Source organism: Oncorhynchus clarkii, chromosome 3 (assembly GCF_045791955.1).
Source record: "Oncorhynchus clarkii lewisi isolate Uvic-CL-2024 chromosome 3, UVic_Ocla_1.0, whole genome shotgun sequence".
In the NCBI taxonomy this organism is placed as follows: domain Eukaryota; kingdom Metazoa; phylum Chordata; class Actinopteri; order Salmoniformes; family Salmonidae; genus Oncorhynchus; species Oncorhynchus clarkii.
Genome location: NC_092149.1, coordinates 36,897,431 through 36,914,859, shown reverse-complemented (window position 1 = coordinate 36,914,859; position 17,429 = coordinate 36,897,431). Strand labels below are relative to the sequence as shown.

The 17,429-nt window shown below is 44.0% G+C and overlaps 1 protein-coding gene across 4 annotated transcripts; it reads left to right on the top strand.

Annotated features, from left to right (window-relative positions):
• Window positions 1–2,820: 2,820 nt before the first annotated feature.
• On the top strand, window positions 2,821–9,999 carry LOC139394615 (riboflavin transporter 2). Of its 4 annotated transcripts, none has more exons than XM_071142741.1 (5): window positions 5,606–5,758; window positions 6,978–8,062; window positions 8,373–8,496; window positions 8,708–8,774; window positions 8,876–9,031. In XM_071142741.1, exons 2-4 carry the CDS (start codon window positions 7,023–7,025, stop codon window positions 8,735–8,737), a joined length of 1,194 nt encoding a protein of 397 aa, XP_070998842.1. In that variant the 5' UTR covers window positions 5,606–5,758; window positions 6,978–7,022; the 3' UTR covers window positions 8,738–8,774; window positions 8,876–9,031. The 4 variants fall into 4 exon arrangements, with proteins under 4 accessions (XP_070998835.1, XP_070998819.1, XP_070998842.1 ...); XM_071142726.1 differs by lacking the exon at window positions 8,708–8,774 and adding an exon at window positions 6,004–6,057 and having other exon boundaries at window positions 5,625–5,758; window positions 8,876–9,999; XM_071142734.1 differs by lacking the exons at window positions 5,606–5,758; window positions 8,708–8,774 and adding an exon at window positions 2,821–2,991 and having other exon boundaries at window positions 8,876–9,999.
• Window positions 10,000–17,429: the final 7,430 nt, after the last annotated feature.

Genomic DNA, 17,429 nt, shown 5'->3' with positions numbered 1-17,429 from the left:
GAACAGCCCCCGTGATATGCAGCTGTTCAGGGAAGCTAGAAACCATTATACACAGGCAGTTAGAAAAGCCAAGGCTAGCTTTTTCAAGCAGAAGTTTGCTTCCTGCAACACTAACTCAAAAAGGTTCTGGGACACTGTAAAGTCCATGGAGAATAAGAACACCTCCTCCCAGCTGCCCACTGCACTGAAGATAGGAAACACTGTCACCACTGATAAATCCACCATAATTGAGAATTTCAATAAGCATTTTTCTACGGCTGGCCATGCTTTCCACCTGGCTACTCCTACCCCGGTCAACAGCACTGCACCCCCCACAGCAACTCGCCCAAGCCTTCCCCATTTCTCCTTCTCCCATATCCGTTCAGCTGATGTTCTGAAAGAGCTGCAAAATCTGGACCCCTACAAATCAGCCGGGCTAGACAATCTGGACCCTTTCTTTCTAAAATTATCTGCCGAAATTGTTGCCACCCCTATTACTAGCCTGTTCAACCTCTCTTTCGTGTCGTCTGAGATTCCCAAAGATTGGAAAGCAGCTGCGGTCATCCCCCTCTTCAAAGGGGGGGACATTGTACGCTCTCGTTGGCTGGCCCTCGCTTCATACTCGTCGGCAAACCCACTGGCTCCATGTCATCTACAAGACCCTGCTAGGTAAAGTCCCCCCTTATCTCAGCTCGCTGGTCACCATAGCATCTCCCACCTGTAGCACACACTCCAGCAGGTATCTCTCTAGTCACCCCCAAAACCAATGATTTCTTTGGCCGCCTCGCCTTCCAGTTCTCTGCTGCCAATGACTGGAACGAACTACAAAAATCTCTGAAACTGGAAACACTTATCTCCCTCACTAGCTTTAAGCACCAACTGTCAGAGCAGCTCACAGATTACTGCACCTGTACATAGCCCACCTATAATTTAGCCCAAACAACTACCTCTTTCCCTACTGTATTTTTATTTATTTATTTATTTTGCTCCTTTGCACCCCATTATTTTTATTTCTACTTTGCACATTCTTCCATTGCAAATCTACCATTCCAGTGTTTTACTTGCTATATTGTATTTACTTTGCCACCATGGCCTTTTTTTTGCCTTTACCTCCCTTCTCACCTCATTTGCTCACATCGTATATAGACTTGTTTATACTGTATTATTGACTGTATGTTTGTTTTACTCCATGTGTAACTCTGTGTCGTTGTATCTGTCGAACTGCTTTGCTTTATCTTGGCCAGGTCGCAATTGTAAATGAGAACTTGTTCTCAACTTGCCATCTGGTTAAATAAAGGTGAAATAAATAAATAAATAAAAAAACGTTGAGAGCGATGAGAGCAAATTCCTCCAGGCCAATCATGGGCTCCTTCGTCTGCACAGTCGAGTGTGAGTTTTTTTGTCCTACTTGGCAGACTCAACACTCTCACTGTGCTGGTAATGAAGTAAAGAACAGTCTGAACAATGCCTTGCAGCTTGGATCCCTTCCCAAAGACAGGAAAGAGCTAACTTAATGAGAGACCAGTGAACTGTGTTACTGAGGATGGTTCACGATTCACAGCCAAACACTGCCTGACATCCACATCCCATGGCTATAGGGCACATGAATCTGACAAAACCAGCCTGGATTGAAAATTGTAAATCTGAGCAAATAGTAACAAAGGCATTTTGTAACTCTAGAACTTTATCAGACAAGAAGTATAAGCCCTGCGGGTTGCGGGAGGTTAAGGCAAGTCAGTTAATAACAAATTCTTATTTTCAATGATGGCCTAGGTTAACTGCCTGTTCAGGGGCAGAACGACAGATTTGTACCTTATCAGCTCAGGGATTTGAACTTGCAACCTTCTGGTTACTAGTCCAACACTCTAACCACTAGGCTACCCTGCCACCCAGGTATGTAGGATGAATGGGGAGGGCTCAGAGAACAAACGTGGTTGTTAGTTTATTTGTCACTTTTTTTGTTTTGGGGAATTCACAGCACATGCTAAAAACTAATAAAATAAAATAGTAAAATAATAAACAGTATGTTTTCATAACATCAGCAGAGAACAAGTAAAAGTATACGCCCTGCAATAAAAACTAGTGAAATATAAATGTGACAAAGAATGTTGACAACAAATGTGCAGAGGTAACGGATGTGTGCAGGATTCTTTTTACATTTTTTCTACAATGTTGATTTTGGGGTCAGTAACTCCCAACACCAAAAATGTGATAAGTTTGGTAGTGTGGGTGTTAACCCTCTTTCAAAGATTGTTACAAATGTTTTCTCCTTGGTGGCAGGTTCAGATGATAGATACTCAGTAAAATGCATCTGCATGCTCGAGCATGCTCAAGATTTAATGAAGAAGCCTCAAATCAGGGTGAAAATCATTTTAGGAAATGTTCAGGAGAATAATTATCTGGCCTTAATTGAGTAGAGGAGGGGGGTTGAGATAGAAGGTGGAGGGGTGCTCGTTCTCTGCACTCAAATCAACTCCCATCTAATCAAGCTCCAGGCCAACCAGGCCCATTAATTTGACAGCATAACAAAAGCTACCCTGCAGCCCCCCTCCTTCTGAAGTCAAACATCACAAGCCGCTGTCTGAAGCCGTTGTATGGTTGGCTAAGCTGTGCTACACACCCAGCCTTCCAACCATTAGGGAGGGCATAACCCTGCTACTCCACCCTACCTCACTTCCACAGCCACCCAACTCCTCTACCCCTCTCCAGCCTCTGTAGCCCAGGACATTGGCTCCCAAAGTGCAGCGAAGCCCTCCAGTGTCACGTGACATTCTGATACAGTAGTTATACACACACAGCACCATCCCACTGTTATTTTAACAGACAGACACATCAGCAACCTGCACAAGGTCGCTCCAGACCATAGTGTATCAGCACGGCTACCTCACACACACACACACACATACTCTGTCAGAGAACCATCACATCGCGCTGTGGGACTCAAACACCGGCAGCCAACATCCATCAACTGCATCCAACTCTGTCTGACTGAGAAGAAGCTTACAGAGTCAGGTAGGCGCTTCCTGTTAGGTGTTTCGGTCAGGTTTGGAAATGTGTAGGTCAAGAACTACTATATCATGTTTTGAAAATAGTTGCGTTAGGTGTTGACTCCCATCATGCTACATTGCCATCTGAGGTTGAGGGATCACTGGTATAGGTGTATAATGGGGGCGGTATATTTCCTGGTTGCTTATTGAGCTATAAAATCCTCACTTTTACTGTACTGTCTTTCTCTAGATTTGATTTGACCCATGACAATTACTTTTCAGGTGTGCATTACTATCATTTATCAAGTTCCCACGGTAATTGGGATGGACTAACAGAAGCATATTTGACTGTGTTTGGAGGAGAAATGACGTAACATTTCGGATTGAGAGCTGCAACAAGTTAATCAGGTCTCTTCAAAGATAATTGAGGACCTTTCTATGTTTTTTATTTTACCACGCTGCACTGTATGTATTTGCAGGTGTCCCAAACTAACCCCATTTTACCTAAGACGACCTACCTCATAGGATTTAAATGCCAATTCACATGAATTAAGTTGTATACCCCCTATTCTAGCAATTAGTGGTACAGTGCAGTACATCCAATATGAAGTTTGGTGTTCTTTGGTTTTCCTTCTTCTAGCGAGTAGCCTGTGTGAAACCAACTTGACTGCACTTATTTCCATGTCTTATTTTTACAGTCAACAACATACGGAAACTTTACCAAGGGTTGCACAAGGAAGGAAAAGACGAATGGTCTCTTTGTCACCGTGATTATGGCTGGGGATTGGCTACAGCTATACAATACCAAACGAATTGAAATGGGTGAAATACAGTATGGATGATGTTATCGCTTTTCCTTGGAATTACATGGGGTAGTTGAAATACAATTGCCATTGCATTGCATGGTCATGTAAAATGTAGATGAATGTACTTTCTCATCCCGTCTTCATATCACTTTGTCCTTCTCTTGTATAACTGTCTGGGCTACTTCCAATGTGAGGTGAAGGAAGAAAAACGAAATCAGATGTTTTTAGCACCATCTACTGGTCTACTGGCGATGTGCCGTATGTTCAATAGCGTTTTAGTAGCACCATATGTTGATTTCTACTGAAGATTTATTGTGAATGGTTAAACAAAAAATGACTTAGTTTAATTACTTGTTTCACAGAGCAAGAGTTTGCTACACTGATGTGTGATTTTTATAAACGTTTGTATTTTGCCAAAAGTGCACTTCACGGCCATTTCTTCAGAAACACATGTTCACTGTAGGCTGCACCCATCTGGTTTTTGGCACACAAAAAAAACACAAAAAAACAAGTTGTAAGAGATTGAGGAAATAGCTGCTGTTTCTGTTCGGGGACAATGGAAGAACAATTAGGTAATAATCCTTTTTTTCCTCATTAGACTGGTTCATATGCTCCAGCTAGATAATGCAGTGTTGGATCCAATTTCCACAGCCCGACATTCATCTGAATCAGGAGACAATCGTTAAACCAGAGCAAACGAAAGCAAATGTTAGCTGACTGAATCCCACTGTGAGAAAAGGTTTGTGGCATGATGTACTCCAAACAAAGACTTGCCGACAACGTTCCAGGTAAACAGATGCCAGCTCAATTGGAAATCACCTTTAAATGTCAATCTCGCTGTAATACGGTTTCAGATTGAACCCCAGACAAAATCATGTTGTGTCAAATGAACAATTTGAAAAAGATCAACAGCACAATATGATTGTGACAACATTATATAGGCACCATACTAGAGGGAGGAACATAGAGATAAACACAATGGATCAATCTCTATGGGGCGGACACGTTTAATGACTCTCCAAGGACTCGAGGCTGTTGGAGAGAACATGGGACAGGAAGAAGATTGAGCAAACGAGTCAATCCTGCCTTTTCGTGTGTTTTGGGTGTGTTGTATTACAGTAAGGTCATCGACATTACAGATACACAAAGTGGTCAAAGTAGCATTTCCTTTGAATAGGTTACTCAGGGGACAAAGTAACAACCTGTTTCATCATCACCCCTTTAGGTCACTGCAACATTCTCCTAAAACCAATCTGGAGTAGTCAGAGCTGCCCTCCAACAATCAATTATAAATACACAGCTTCTTATGACTAGTGTGTAGTAGTGTACCAGGCAGCTGCCTCTCTCGCTCTCTCGCCCTCTCTCTCTCTCTCTCTCTCGCTCTCTCGCCCTCTCTCTCTCTCTCGCTCTCTCTCTCTCTCTCTCTCTCTCTCTCTCTCTCTCGCCCTCTCTCTCTCTCTCGCTCTCTCGCCCTCTCTCTCTCTCTCTCTCTCTCTCTCTCTTTCTCTCTCTCTTTCTCTCACACTACAGCCAACATTTTCTGTTCAGTGGGGGCAGAGCCAAGGTCATATTTTCTAGGGGTGGAGGCGAGGGGGAGGGTACAGTAATTGACTCCCCCTCCCCGCTGCTACTGCAGCTTGCTCTAGTGCTCTTGGGGCCGCAGGGAGGCAGAGCGACAGGGCACATGGATAAATCATTTTCGAAAGAGGCTCCTTTCAAACCCGGGGGATTAGAGTGTCATAGAGATGAGGAGCCTGCGCACTGCCTGTTTTGTCAGTTGAATGGGAGACACAGAAGTCACGTGAGTGTGTGTGTGTGCGTGTATGTGAGAGTGTGTGTAAGAGAGATAAAGACGGGGGGAGGGAATATGAACTGAATGGGCACACATGCTGGCTGATGTAATAAAAATAATGCTCTGATCACAACGGAGTGAGAAGTTACCCAAGAGAGAAGGAGATATAATAGGCAGTCCCACTCCATCACAAGGTAAGATCATGATTGGAAAGTAATTCCACAAGCCTCTGTAAGTCCATCTGCTCCACACTGAAGCTGAGCCAGTTTGTTAATTAGGCAACATGGGTTGTGGAAATAGTCTAACCAGTGGTATTATTGCTTTGACTATTTCCTCATCACTCACTTCCCATATTGCCTAATTATCAAAATGTCTCAGCTACAGGGTGGAACAGATGGACTTAAAAGAGGCTTGTGGAATGATGATCTCTTCCGTGTAGGATGGATTCAAGCTGAAGAAGAACCAGGACGAGAGGAACTAGGGTTGAGTTCCCGTGAGCATACAGTAGTTCTGTAAAACTCTAAGTTTATGTGTGTGTGTGTGTATCGGTATGTATGTAAATAAAAACAGTGTTTCTCTCCATACACTGAGTGAGGTGACTCATCAACTATTCAGTTACAGACATTGAATTACAGGGAACTATGAATCCACAGTAGTCACAGTAACACCCTCTTACCATGGTGTACTTCCACAGAAAAGGATGAGGTGTAGGTTCAGCCTGTCTGTATGGGCTGTTCTGAGACCAGTGGGTTTGTGTGTGAAAGGTCAGGTACTCTGTGCCAGACTCAACATTCAGGGGGGACGGGGGAGGGAAGGCTGCTGAGTCTGAGTCTTATGGTCACATACTGTATAGCAGACAGGCTGGCTTTTGTAACCAATGACAACGTGTGTGACCCCACCAACATTTACATGTAGGTTAACCTTAACCAAGGAAACGATGGAAATGTGTTCATATAATGTTGTCATTGCGCTGATGTTGCAGAGCTGAGAATAGGGATTTTAGCAGCACATTGATTTAGTTCTGTGTTCTGGTACAAGGAATAGTGTGCTGGTAATTATGCCTTTCAACACCCCAACAAATATCACTTCATGTTGTTCACTAGTTTGCTCCAAATGGGGGAGGGTTGGAGGGTAATAAAGGAAATAAAGATCAAGTATGTATACATGTATATATTTATATGTGTATGTTTGTGTATGTATATATATATATATATTTGCACCCAAAAAAATATGGGATTGGAAGTGATGCAGACAATTACATTGATGAAAGCTACAATCTATCTGCAATATTAAAGCTGATCTACAACCTAAAAATTAAAAAAAACGAAATAAAATAATATATCAGTACATGATCAGTATTATGGCAATGTATGTTGTTGCTTTTTAATAATGTGCATTGTTCGTGTGTTTCAGGTCCTTTATGCAAGTTGTTTACTGGCTGTGCCCCTGCCCTTCACCATGACTCTCCTAACCCACGTGCTGGCATGCCTTTTTGGCATGGGCTCCTGGGTGGCCATCAACGGGATGTGGGTGGAGCTGCCCCTCATCGTGCCAGAAATCCCAGAGGGTTGGTACCTGCCCTCTTACCTCACTGTGCTCATCCAGATGGCCAATGCGGGGCCCCTTTTCGTCACCCTCATGCACCGCTTCCGCCCGGGCAAGCTGGACGAGCGACCCGTCATCTACTCCATAGTGGGCCTGGGCGTGGTCGCCACCTTCCTCCTGGCCTTCTTCTGGAAGCACACGGTGCCCTTAGCGGGCGCTACGCATAGTGTCCCCCTTCTAGTGCTCTGTTTCCTAATCTCTGTGGTGGACTGCACCTCCTCGGTCACCTTCCTGCCCTTCATGATGCGCCTCGGTCCCCAGTACCTCACTACGTACTTTGTAGGGGAGGGCGTTAGTGGCTTGGTGCCTGCCGTAGTGGCTCTGGTGCAGGGGGTGGGTGTGGTTCACTGTCGGAATGCTACAGTGGCTAGCCTAGCCAATGGGACCTTAGGGGTTAACGCCACTGTAGGGGCCAGTGGAGAGCTCCAGGCTGAATACCAGCCCGCTAACTTCTCGGCCCAGGTCTTCTTCCTCTTCCTCAGTGCCATGATGGTGGTGTGTCTGGCCGCCTTCCTCCTGCTCAACCACCACCCGGCCGTGGCCAGGGAGAGGAAGTGTGAGCTATACTTCAACGGAGGCCTGGCAGAGGAGAAGAGCGACCAAGCCCTGTCCCTGTCTCACAGACCTCAAGAGGAGAAGGCCATGATCAGTTCTCCGGATAGCCAGCGGAGAGCCCGGCGGAGCTCCTTCGGGACTGGCTTCTACAGTGGGCCGGAGCTGGCGTTCATCTTTGTGGTTCTGGCTTGGGTCAATGCCCTGACCAATGCAGTGCTGCCCTCAGTGCAGTCTTACTCCTGTCTGCCCTACGGGAACCAGGCCTACCATCTGGCGGCCACCATGGCAGCCGTGACCAACCCCGTGGCCTGCTTCATTGCCATGTTCCTGCCCTTAAGGTAAGCCCGACATTGGATTAGCATAACTGACTGATGAATAATTTGCTGAACACAGAATCTCAGATCTATGCAGTCACCAGTGAAGGCTGTTGAAGGTAGACATGGGGAGGATTCATTGTAATGGCTGGAATAGAATGACTGTCAGTCACTGAATCAAGTTGATTTCTATAAGAAAATACAGAATAAACAGCATTAAATAACATTGCACTGTCTCATCCTGAAACATGCAATACTTCAGCGGATAATTTACACAATCCAAACGCCTTGAATTTTCCAACTGACCGTGTAGCTCTTCCTTGTTCTTTTTTAGGTCGTTGGTGCTGATTGGGCTTCTGACAATAGTTGGGACAGGGTTTGGTACTTACATCATGGCCATGGCTGCACTGAGCCCCTGTCCTCTACTGGTTCACAGCGTCTCAGGCACCGCACTCATAGTAAGGCTCTTTCTGTTATTACATCATGGAATAGAGAAAATACATGTGTTACGTTGTAAGATTGCTGATATGATCTGAACACAACATTTGATTTCATTGGGCCATTGAAAATGACGTGTTTCTGAGTGAAAATGGGATGTTTGAGGTCAAACAAAGGCTTCCTAAAGGACAGTAAACATTCAAACTCATGTCCATGTTGTTCAATATGCAGTTACAACGGCCAGGTCGCAGTTGTAAATGAGAACTTGTTCTCAACTGGCCTATCTGGTTAAATAAAGGTGAATTTTTTTTATTTTTAAATGATGATCCTATAATGTACTGTGAATATTAACACAATTCTAATATTTTGTTTGTAATGTCTATCTACTCTCTGTTGTAGGTCATAGCCTGGATGTTGTTTGTCCTGACCCTCTCCTATGTGAAGGTGATCATTGGGGTGATCCTTCGGGATGAGGGTCACAGCGCCCTCGTCTGGTGTGGAGCGGTAGTGCAGCTTGGCTCCATGCTGGGTGCCCTGTCCATGTTTCCCTTGGTCAGTGTCTATGGACTCTTCAAATCAGGGGACCCTTGTAACACCAAGTGCACAAAGTAGGGATCAAGACGCGGCTTACTGTTGAAACTCAATGTAGAAAACAAAAATGGTTGACACTGGAAATATATCTTTCATCATGTGAGTTTGCCTCTTTAAACTGATTTTGAGGTATCTCGTCTGTTGTGTAAGCAATGAAATATCTCCCTATGGTTGCGGAAGGATCTCTTTGAAGCACATCCTCAGATTAGGAACTAAATGGTACCAAATCGTTTGTGTTTATTTACTGTTGAATTAAGTTTCAAAACGTTTTTCCTCAGATGTAGGGCCTTAATTTGATCACCCTGCAATGCAGGAACTTAAAAGGTTTAAAACGTTTAAAAGGCTTCTGAAGTTTGCAATTTCCACTTTGACATTTCAGACTTAATTTTCCCTTATGAAAAAAATATCATCCCCTACAAAAATGCCCATTAATTATAATCCAAATAATAATTCAAATTGCCTGTTGTTGCAGGATTATTTTCCTGCTGTAGCAAACTGGCTCAAATTAAGATGCAAAATCTATGCAGTGTGCCCTAATGAATACGACTCAGTTTGCCTATATTGAGGTAAACACCGTGGGAGGCCAGTGTATTGATGTCTCAGACTATACTTTTATTGTTACAAAGACCACAAAGATGATCAAATTGTATTGCTAAGCTTTTTACAAATCTTTAAAGAAGATGAATGCCTTTTTTTGCTTGAAGGGTAATTAAGTATAGTGATATAATAGTGATGATTGGAATATGTTACTGGGACAAAACAGTGTCTTAATTTTTGAGTTTCTAGTACTGCAAATGTCAACCAAAAGATAATTTATGTTTATTCTTTACCAACGTTTGTGTTACATTATTTGTATACAACCTTACTGCAGTTATAATGTAATGTACTGTAATTATGTATGGCTCATGTCAATTAAAATGTATACTTATGTACATGTTTTGTATTTCTGTACTAATTGCTGACCTCATTATCAACTTTCTGTGGTTTATTTATCACCAGCATGGATATAAAGCATTACTGTAATCCTAATCATACTTACAGTTGAAGTCGGAAAGTTTACATACACCTTAGCCAAAAACATTTAAACTCAGTTTTCACAAATCCTGACATCTAATCCTAGTAAAAATTCCCTGTCTTAGGTCAGTTAGGATCTTTATTAGTTAGGAACTTTATTTTAAGAATGTGAAATGACAGAATAATAGTAGAGAGAATGATTTATTTCATCTTTTATTTCTTTCATCACATTCCCAGTGGGTCAGAAGTTTACAATAACTCAATTAGTATTTGGTAGCATTGCCTTTAAATTGTTTAACTTGGGTCAAACGTTTTGGGTAGCCTTCCACAAGCTTCCCACAATAAGTTGGGAGAATTTTGGCCCATTCCTCCTGACAGAGCTGGTGTAACGGACACAGGTTTGTAGGCCTTCTTGCTCGCACACGCTTTTTCAGTTCTGCCCACAAATTTTCTATAGGATTGAGGTCAGGACTTTGTGATGGCCAATCCAATACCTGGACTTTGTTGTCCTTAAGCCATTTTGCCACAACTTTGGAAGGATGCTTGGGGTCATTGTCCACTTGGAAGACCCATTTGCGACCAAGCTTTGACGTCTTGACTGATGTCTTGAGATGTTGCTTTAATATTTCCACATCATTTTCCTACCTCATGATGCCATCTATTTTGTGAAGTGCACCAGTCCCTCCTGCAGCAAAGCACCCCCACAACATGATGCTGTCACCCCCTTGCTTCACGGTTGGGATGGTGTTCTTCGACTTGCAAGCCTCCCCCTTTTTCCTCCAAGCATAACGATGGTCATTATGGCCAAACAGTTCTATTTTTGTTTCATCAGACCAGAGGACATTTCTCCAAAAAGTACAATCGTTGTCCCCATGTGCAGTTGCAAACCGTAGTCTGGCTTTTTGATGGCGGTTTTGGAGCAGTGACTTCTTCCTTGCTGAGTGGCCTTTCAGGTTATGTTGATATAGGACTCGTTTAACTCTGGATATAGATACTTTTGTACCTGTTTCCTCCAGCATCTTCACAAGGTCCTTTGCTGTTGTTCTGGTATTGATTTGCACTTTTCCAATCAAATTACGTTAATCTCTAGGAGACAGAACACGTCTCCCTCCTGAGCGGTATGACAGTTGCGTGGTCCCATGGTGTTTATACTTGAGTACTATTATTTGTACAGATGAACATGGTACCTTCAGGCGTTTGGAAATTGCTCCCAAGGATGAAACAGACTTGTGGAGGTCCACAATTTTTTTTCTGAGGTCTTGGCTGATTTCTTTTGATTTTCCCATGATGTCAAGCAAAGAGGGACTGAGTTTGAAGGTAGGCCTTGAAATACATCCACAGGTACACCTCCAATTGACTCAAATGATGTCAATTAGCCTATCAGAAGCTTCTAAAGCCAAGATATCCTTTTCTGGAATTTTCCAAGCTGTTTAAAGGCACAGTCAACTTAGTGTATATAAACTTCTGACCAACTGGAATTGTGATACAGTGAATTATAAGTGAAATAATTTGTTTGTAAACAATTGTTGGAAAAATGACTTGTGTCATGCACAAAGTAGATGTCCTGTGGTTGAAAAACGAGTGGTTGAAAAGTGGTTGAAAAACGAGTTTTAATGACTCCAACCTAAGTGTATATGTAAACGTCCGACTTCAACTGTAGATACTTTGACCAGTAGATGTCAGGCTAAGGTAATGGTAACACAAACTGAGAGTGAGATGCGAGACCTGAACAGAGCAGGGGTCCACATCCTGGAATACAGCTCAGACCTATGGATATCACATACGTCTTCAATCTGCCAGCAAGATCTAATGGGAAAATATTTAGCTATGAATACAACTTTAAAAAAAATAAGTTGTCCCAACCGACTTGCCAAAACTATCGTTTGTTAACAAGAAATTTGTGGAGTTTTAATGACTCCAACCTAAGTGTATGAAAACTTCTGACTTCAACTGTACCATGAAAATAGCCCTTTCATAATAAGCCATATTCAAGATAATTGTATTAATAGCACTATATCACATTGATAATGATGAAGGATAATTGTCTATAAATTGTGATCCTAATTTCCTGAAATATATATATATTTCCGGAGACCATACTTCTGTTATTTTTTACATTACTCATTTTCGATTTGCCCTTCCTTCTGCTTTTTGAATGCATCTTGAAATTGCTCAACGTACCGTAGGAGTTGTGCATGTCTCTTGGGTATTGCCCCATGCCGCTAGAGTCACGTCTCGATCATTTTCCAAATCCCACCCACTCACAGTAACTTAGTGAGAGTGAGAGCGGGTGCAGGTGTGTGCTTTTTTTTCTCTACAGGCCCTAAAGATAGAGAGCACTGAGGAACCAAGTCATTGCCTGATTCAGACCCCAGCGGCCCCCAAGGATCCCCAATGGACATCTGGGTTCATCATCTCCTGTTGTCTCCTACCATACATATGCTCTTATGTCTCTTTGTGGCTTTAGTGGTTTAAGTGTGCAGGGGCCCATCAATAGCAGAGGTTAGATAACTTTAGGTGCTAAGTAATATATGAAGTGATTCATTTTATTTATCCACTATTTGTCGAGAGAGAGCTCTGGCAAATTAGGATGCTTTTTCTGTGAACGCTATTGCTTCTGTAAATGCCATTGCTTCTAGGAATGCTATTCCTTCTGTGAATGTGCAAACTGTAATGCAGGTGGACTGCCTGACCTACGTGAAGGTGGGTGCTTTGGTGAAACAGTCATTGGAGTAGCAGTGGCCATCTCTCTCGTCATTGGAGTAGCAGTGGCCATCTCTCTTGTCATTGGAGTAGCAGTGGCCATCTCTCTCGTCACTGGAGTAGCAGTGGCCATCTCTCTCGTCACTGGAGTAGCAGTGGCCATCTCTCTCGTCATTGGAGTAGCAGTGGCCATCTCTCTCGTCATTGGAGTAGCAGTGGCCATCTCTCTCGTCATTGGAGTAGCAGTGACCATCTCTCTCGTCATTGGAGTAGCAGTGGCCATCTCTCTCGTCATTGGAGTAGCAGTGGCCATCTCTCTCTCGCTCTCTCTCGCTCTCTCTCTCGCTCTCTCTCTCTCTCCTATTGTCTCGAACCAATTCTCTCATACAGTCGCCCGCTCTTGACCCAAATCTCACACTGTCCGTTTCCCTCTATTGGCTCCCTTTGATTATTGCGTACAGCATACATTGTGATCCTAATTTCAATTGAAAACATATGAGGGGAAATCCTAGCTCCCACTGCTCTTTAATGGGCCGACGTGGGATAGGAGAATGCTGAGAATGATTGAATTTTGTGTTAAGGCCAGGGACAATCAGGTCTCGCCTGGTGTTATGCAATCGACCATACTCCCCTCCTTACGCCACGTCTGGTAAAAGCCTGAGAGGGAGGACTGGAAAGCCCGATGTCTGGACGAGACCAAAAAGGGATTTCTCTAAATGATTCAAGACAATATTAAAGGAATGCTGAGCGATCAGAGGAGCCAAATGAGATTTGATTCACCTCCAGACTCTGGAGGCGACTGACTTTTAATATTGCTAAATTCTTCTTCTTTTTTTTAACACTGTGATTCTTGACATACTATATTTCCTGACGGAGGGAAACATATGGTTCTTATGGGAATCCTGCTATGCACAATTATTTATATGATTATGTCATGTCTGTTTTCGTTCTACTCTTTCCACCTACCTTGGCTGCATTTGAAAGTCTTATGCGCAAAGGTCGGCTTACTCCCAGGCATTAAAATTACCACTTTGTCCAAACTCATCAAAAACACTTTGAGTGCAACTTCATAGTATCATTTTGGGCCTTTTGTGGAAGGCTAGAGACGTTGTTTTCCATTTAGCCCATTACACAGTTGTCTTGACCTTGGCTACTCTTTTTGTGCAACAATGTACAAGGTCATCAAAAGTTAAAAGCAACACTTGAGGTAGGCACCTAGCAAAAAAAAGCAAGGCTTTTATGATAAAACATTCATATGGGCTATATTAAATAACAATCTTTGGAGATGACAGGGTTGCCTCGCGGTTAAGTGCAGTATGGGTTTACAAAGTAGATGGCTACATCTAATGTCATCTTTCTCCCACCCCTTATCAACCAATTGTAGCTGATAGACACTCTAACCTACGTACGTCAGGAGTGTACTATCAGAGTGTACTAAACTTAGCAACAAAAAACAAAAGTCCTCTCCCTGTCATCTGCGTTTATTTTCAGCAAACTTAACATGTGTAAATATTTGTATGAACATAACAAGATTCAACAACTGAGACATAAGCTGAACAAGTTCCACAGACATGTGACTAACAGAAATTGAATAATGTGTCCCTGAACAAAGCAGGGTCAAAATCAAAAGCACCAGACTTACCAGTTCTTGCTGTGAGATGTTACCCCACTCTTCCACCAAGGACCTGCAAGTTCCCGGACATTTCTGGGGGGAATGGCCCTAACCCTCACCCTCCGATCCAACAGGTCCCAGATGTGCTCAATGGGATTGAGATCCGGGCTCTTTGCTGACCATGGCAGAACACTGATATTCTTGTCTTGCAGGAAATCACGCACAGAGCAGCATGGCTGGTGGCATTGTCATGTCAGGACGAGCCTGCAGGAAGGGTACCACATGAGGGAGGAGGATGTCATCCCTGTAACGCACAGCGTTGAGATTGCCTGCAATGACAACAAGCTCAGTCCGATGATGTTGTGACACACCGCAGCAGATGGCGGACCCTCCACCTCCAAATCGATCCCGCTCCAGAGTACAGGCCTCAGTGTAACGTTCATTCCTTCGACGATAAACGCAAATCCGACCATCACCCCTGGTGAGAGAAAGATGCAACTTGTCAGTGAAGAGCACTTTTTGCCAGTCCTGTCTAGTCTAGCGACGGTGGGTTTGTAGGCGACGTTGTTTCTGATGATGACTGGTGAGGACCTGCCTTACTACAACAGGCCTACAAGCCTGTCCAGCCACTCTCAGCCTATTGCGGACAGTCTGATGGAGGGATTGTGCGTTCCTGGTGTAACTCAGGCAGTTGTTTTTTCATTATTTATTATCATTTTTACCCCCTTTTTTCTCCCCAATTTCGTAGTATCCAATTGGTAGTAGTGACAGTCTTGTCTCATCGCTGCAACCACGCAACCACACACACACACACACCATTCACACGCGTGCACAAACAGACACACACACACAACCACACACACACACACCATTCACACGCGTGCACAAACAGACACACACCCATACACACACACACACACACACACACACACACACACACACACACATCATTCACACGCGTGCACAAACAGACACACACACACACACACAACCACAGACACACACCATTCACATGCGTGCACAAACAGACAGACACACACACACACACACACACACACATACACCCACCCCCCCCACACACACACTCACACGCAACCACACACACACACACCATTCACACGCGTGCACAAACAGACACACACACACAACCACACACACACACCATTCACACACACACACACACACATACACACACACACACACACACACGCACACACACACACACACACACCATTCACATGCATGCACAAACAGACACACACACACACACAACCACACACACACGTGCACAAACAGACACACACACACACACACACACAACCACACACACACACCATTCACACGCGTGCACAAACAGACACACACACACACACACACTCACACGCAACCACACACACACACACCATTCACACGCATGCACAAACAGACACACACACACAACCACACACACACACACCATTCACACGCGTGCACAAAATAGACACACACCCACACACACACATACAACCACACACACACACCATTCACACGCGTGCACAAACAGACAGACACACACACACACACACACACACACACACATACACCCACCCCCCCACACACACACTCACACGCAACCACACACACACACACACCATTCACACGCGTGCACAAACAGACACACACACACAACCACACACACACACCATTCACATGCGTGCACAAACAGACACACACCCACACACACACATACAACCACACACACACACCATTCACACGCGTGCACAAACAGACAGACACACACACACACACACACACACACATACACCCACCCCCCCCCCACACACACACACACACACAACCACACACACACACACCATTCACACGCATGCACAAACAGACACACACACAACCACACACACCATTCACGCGCGTGCACAAACAGACACACACACACACACGCGCGCACACACACACACACACACACACACACACATACACACACACACACACACACACACACACACACAGACACACAGTCCCATCACAGAGAGTGCAGGGGCTTCTGTTAACATAATACTCAGCTGTTTAGAGAAATTCGGACTGTTTTCTGTGCTACAATACACACAGTAGGGACTATGAAACAGAATGTCTGAGCTGCGGACAGAGGAGGAATTACCTCGGTGTTTACTGGCTCTCTAAAACGCGGAGGCACTTCCTTGTGAGTCCTCTGCGAGTCGTCTGCTGAAGGCCAAGAAGCAGGGCATTCAAAACCGATTTGAGATGGATCACAAAATGTCTCATGTGAGGGGAATTACTGGATCCCAAATGGTATCAGGTGAGGAAAACCCTGTTGGACCACAGAATGGGAGGACAAGTGAACAGTTATTGATGGCAAAGGTTAGTAGTGATGGAAGACACTATTTTCTTAAGTTACCTAATTGTTTTGCTCTTTGTGATACATTTTTGTGAAGGTAAGACTAGGGGCTCTATTCAATCTGTATCGCGAAAGTTCAGCGCTACAGGGTGATTGACATTTAAAGGCAAGTTCCCGCGTTTGCCGAGACTCCATAAACAATGCATACGTGGGCTCAATCAGAAATGACCTTTACATTTCTATCGTTTCAGCGATACATATTGAATAGAGCCGAGCCGTTCACTACGCATTTTATTTCCATGTCTAACAGGCGTCTTGAGCTAATCTGGCTATGTTGATTCTCTATATGCTGAATAAGGCTGCGGCCGAAATGTGTCCGTGAAGAGCAATTTGGATTAATTAAAGATTGTTTTCTGGTGTGCTGTCCATCTCATTTACTGTATTCTGACAGTGACCCAGACTAAAACCTCCTATTGAGAAATCCTATAGTCTCCTCTCTGTCAGGAAGCCAATCCACCAGGGGTGTGCCAGCAGGTCACCCTGAGGTCATGCCGGGCATCCATTAGAGTGCTTATTTAGTGGATTACTCCTTTAAGAGGAGTGATCGGCCTGCTAAGGCAAAGAATCATTACCCTTCTTCCCCGCCCCCACCCTGCTAACAATCAATATAGAGGGATCAT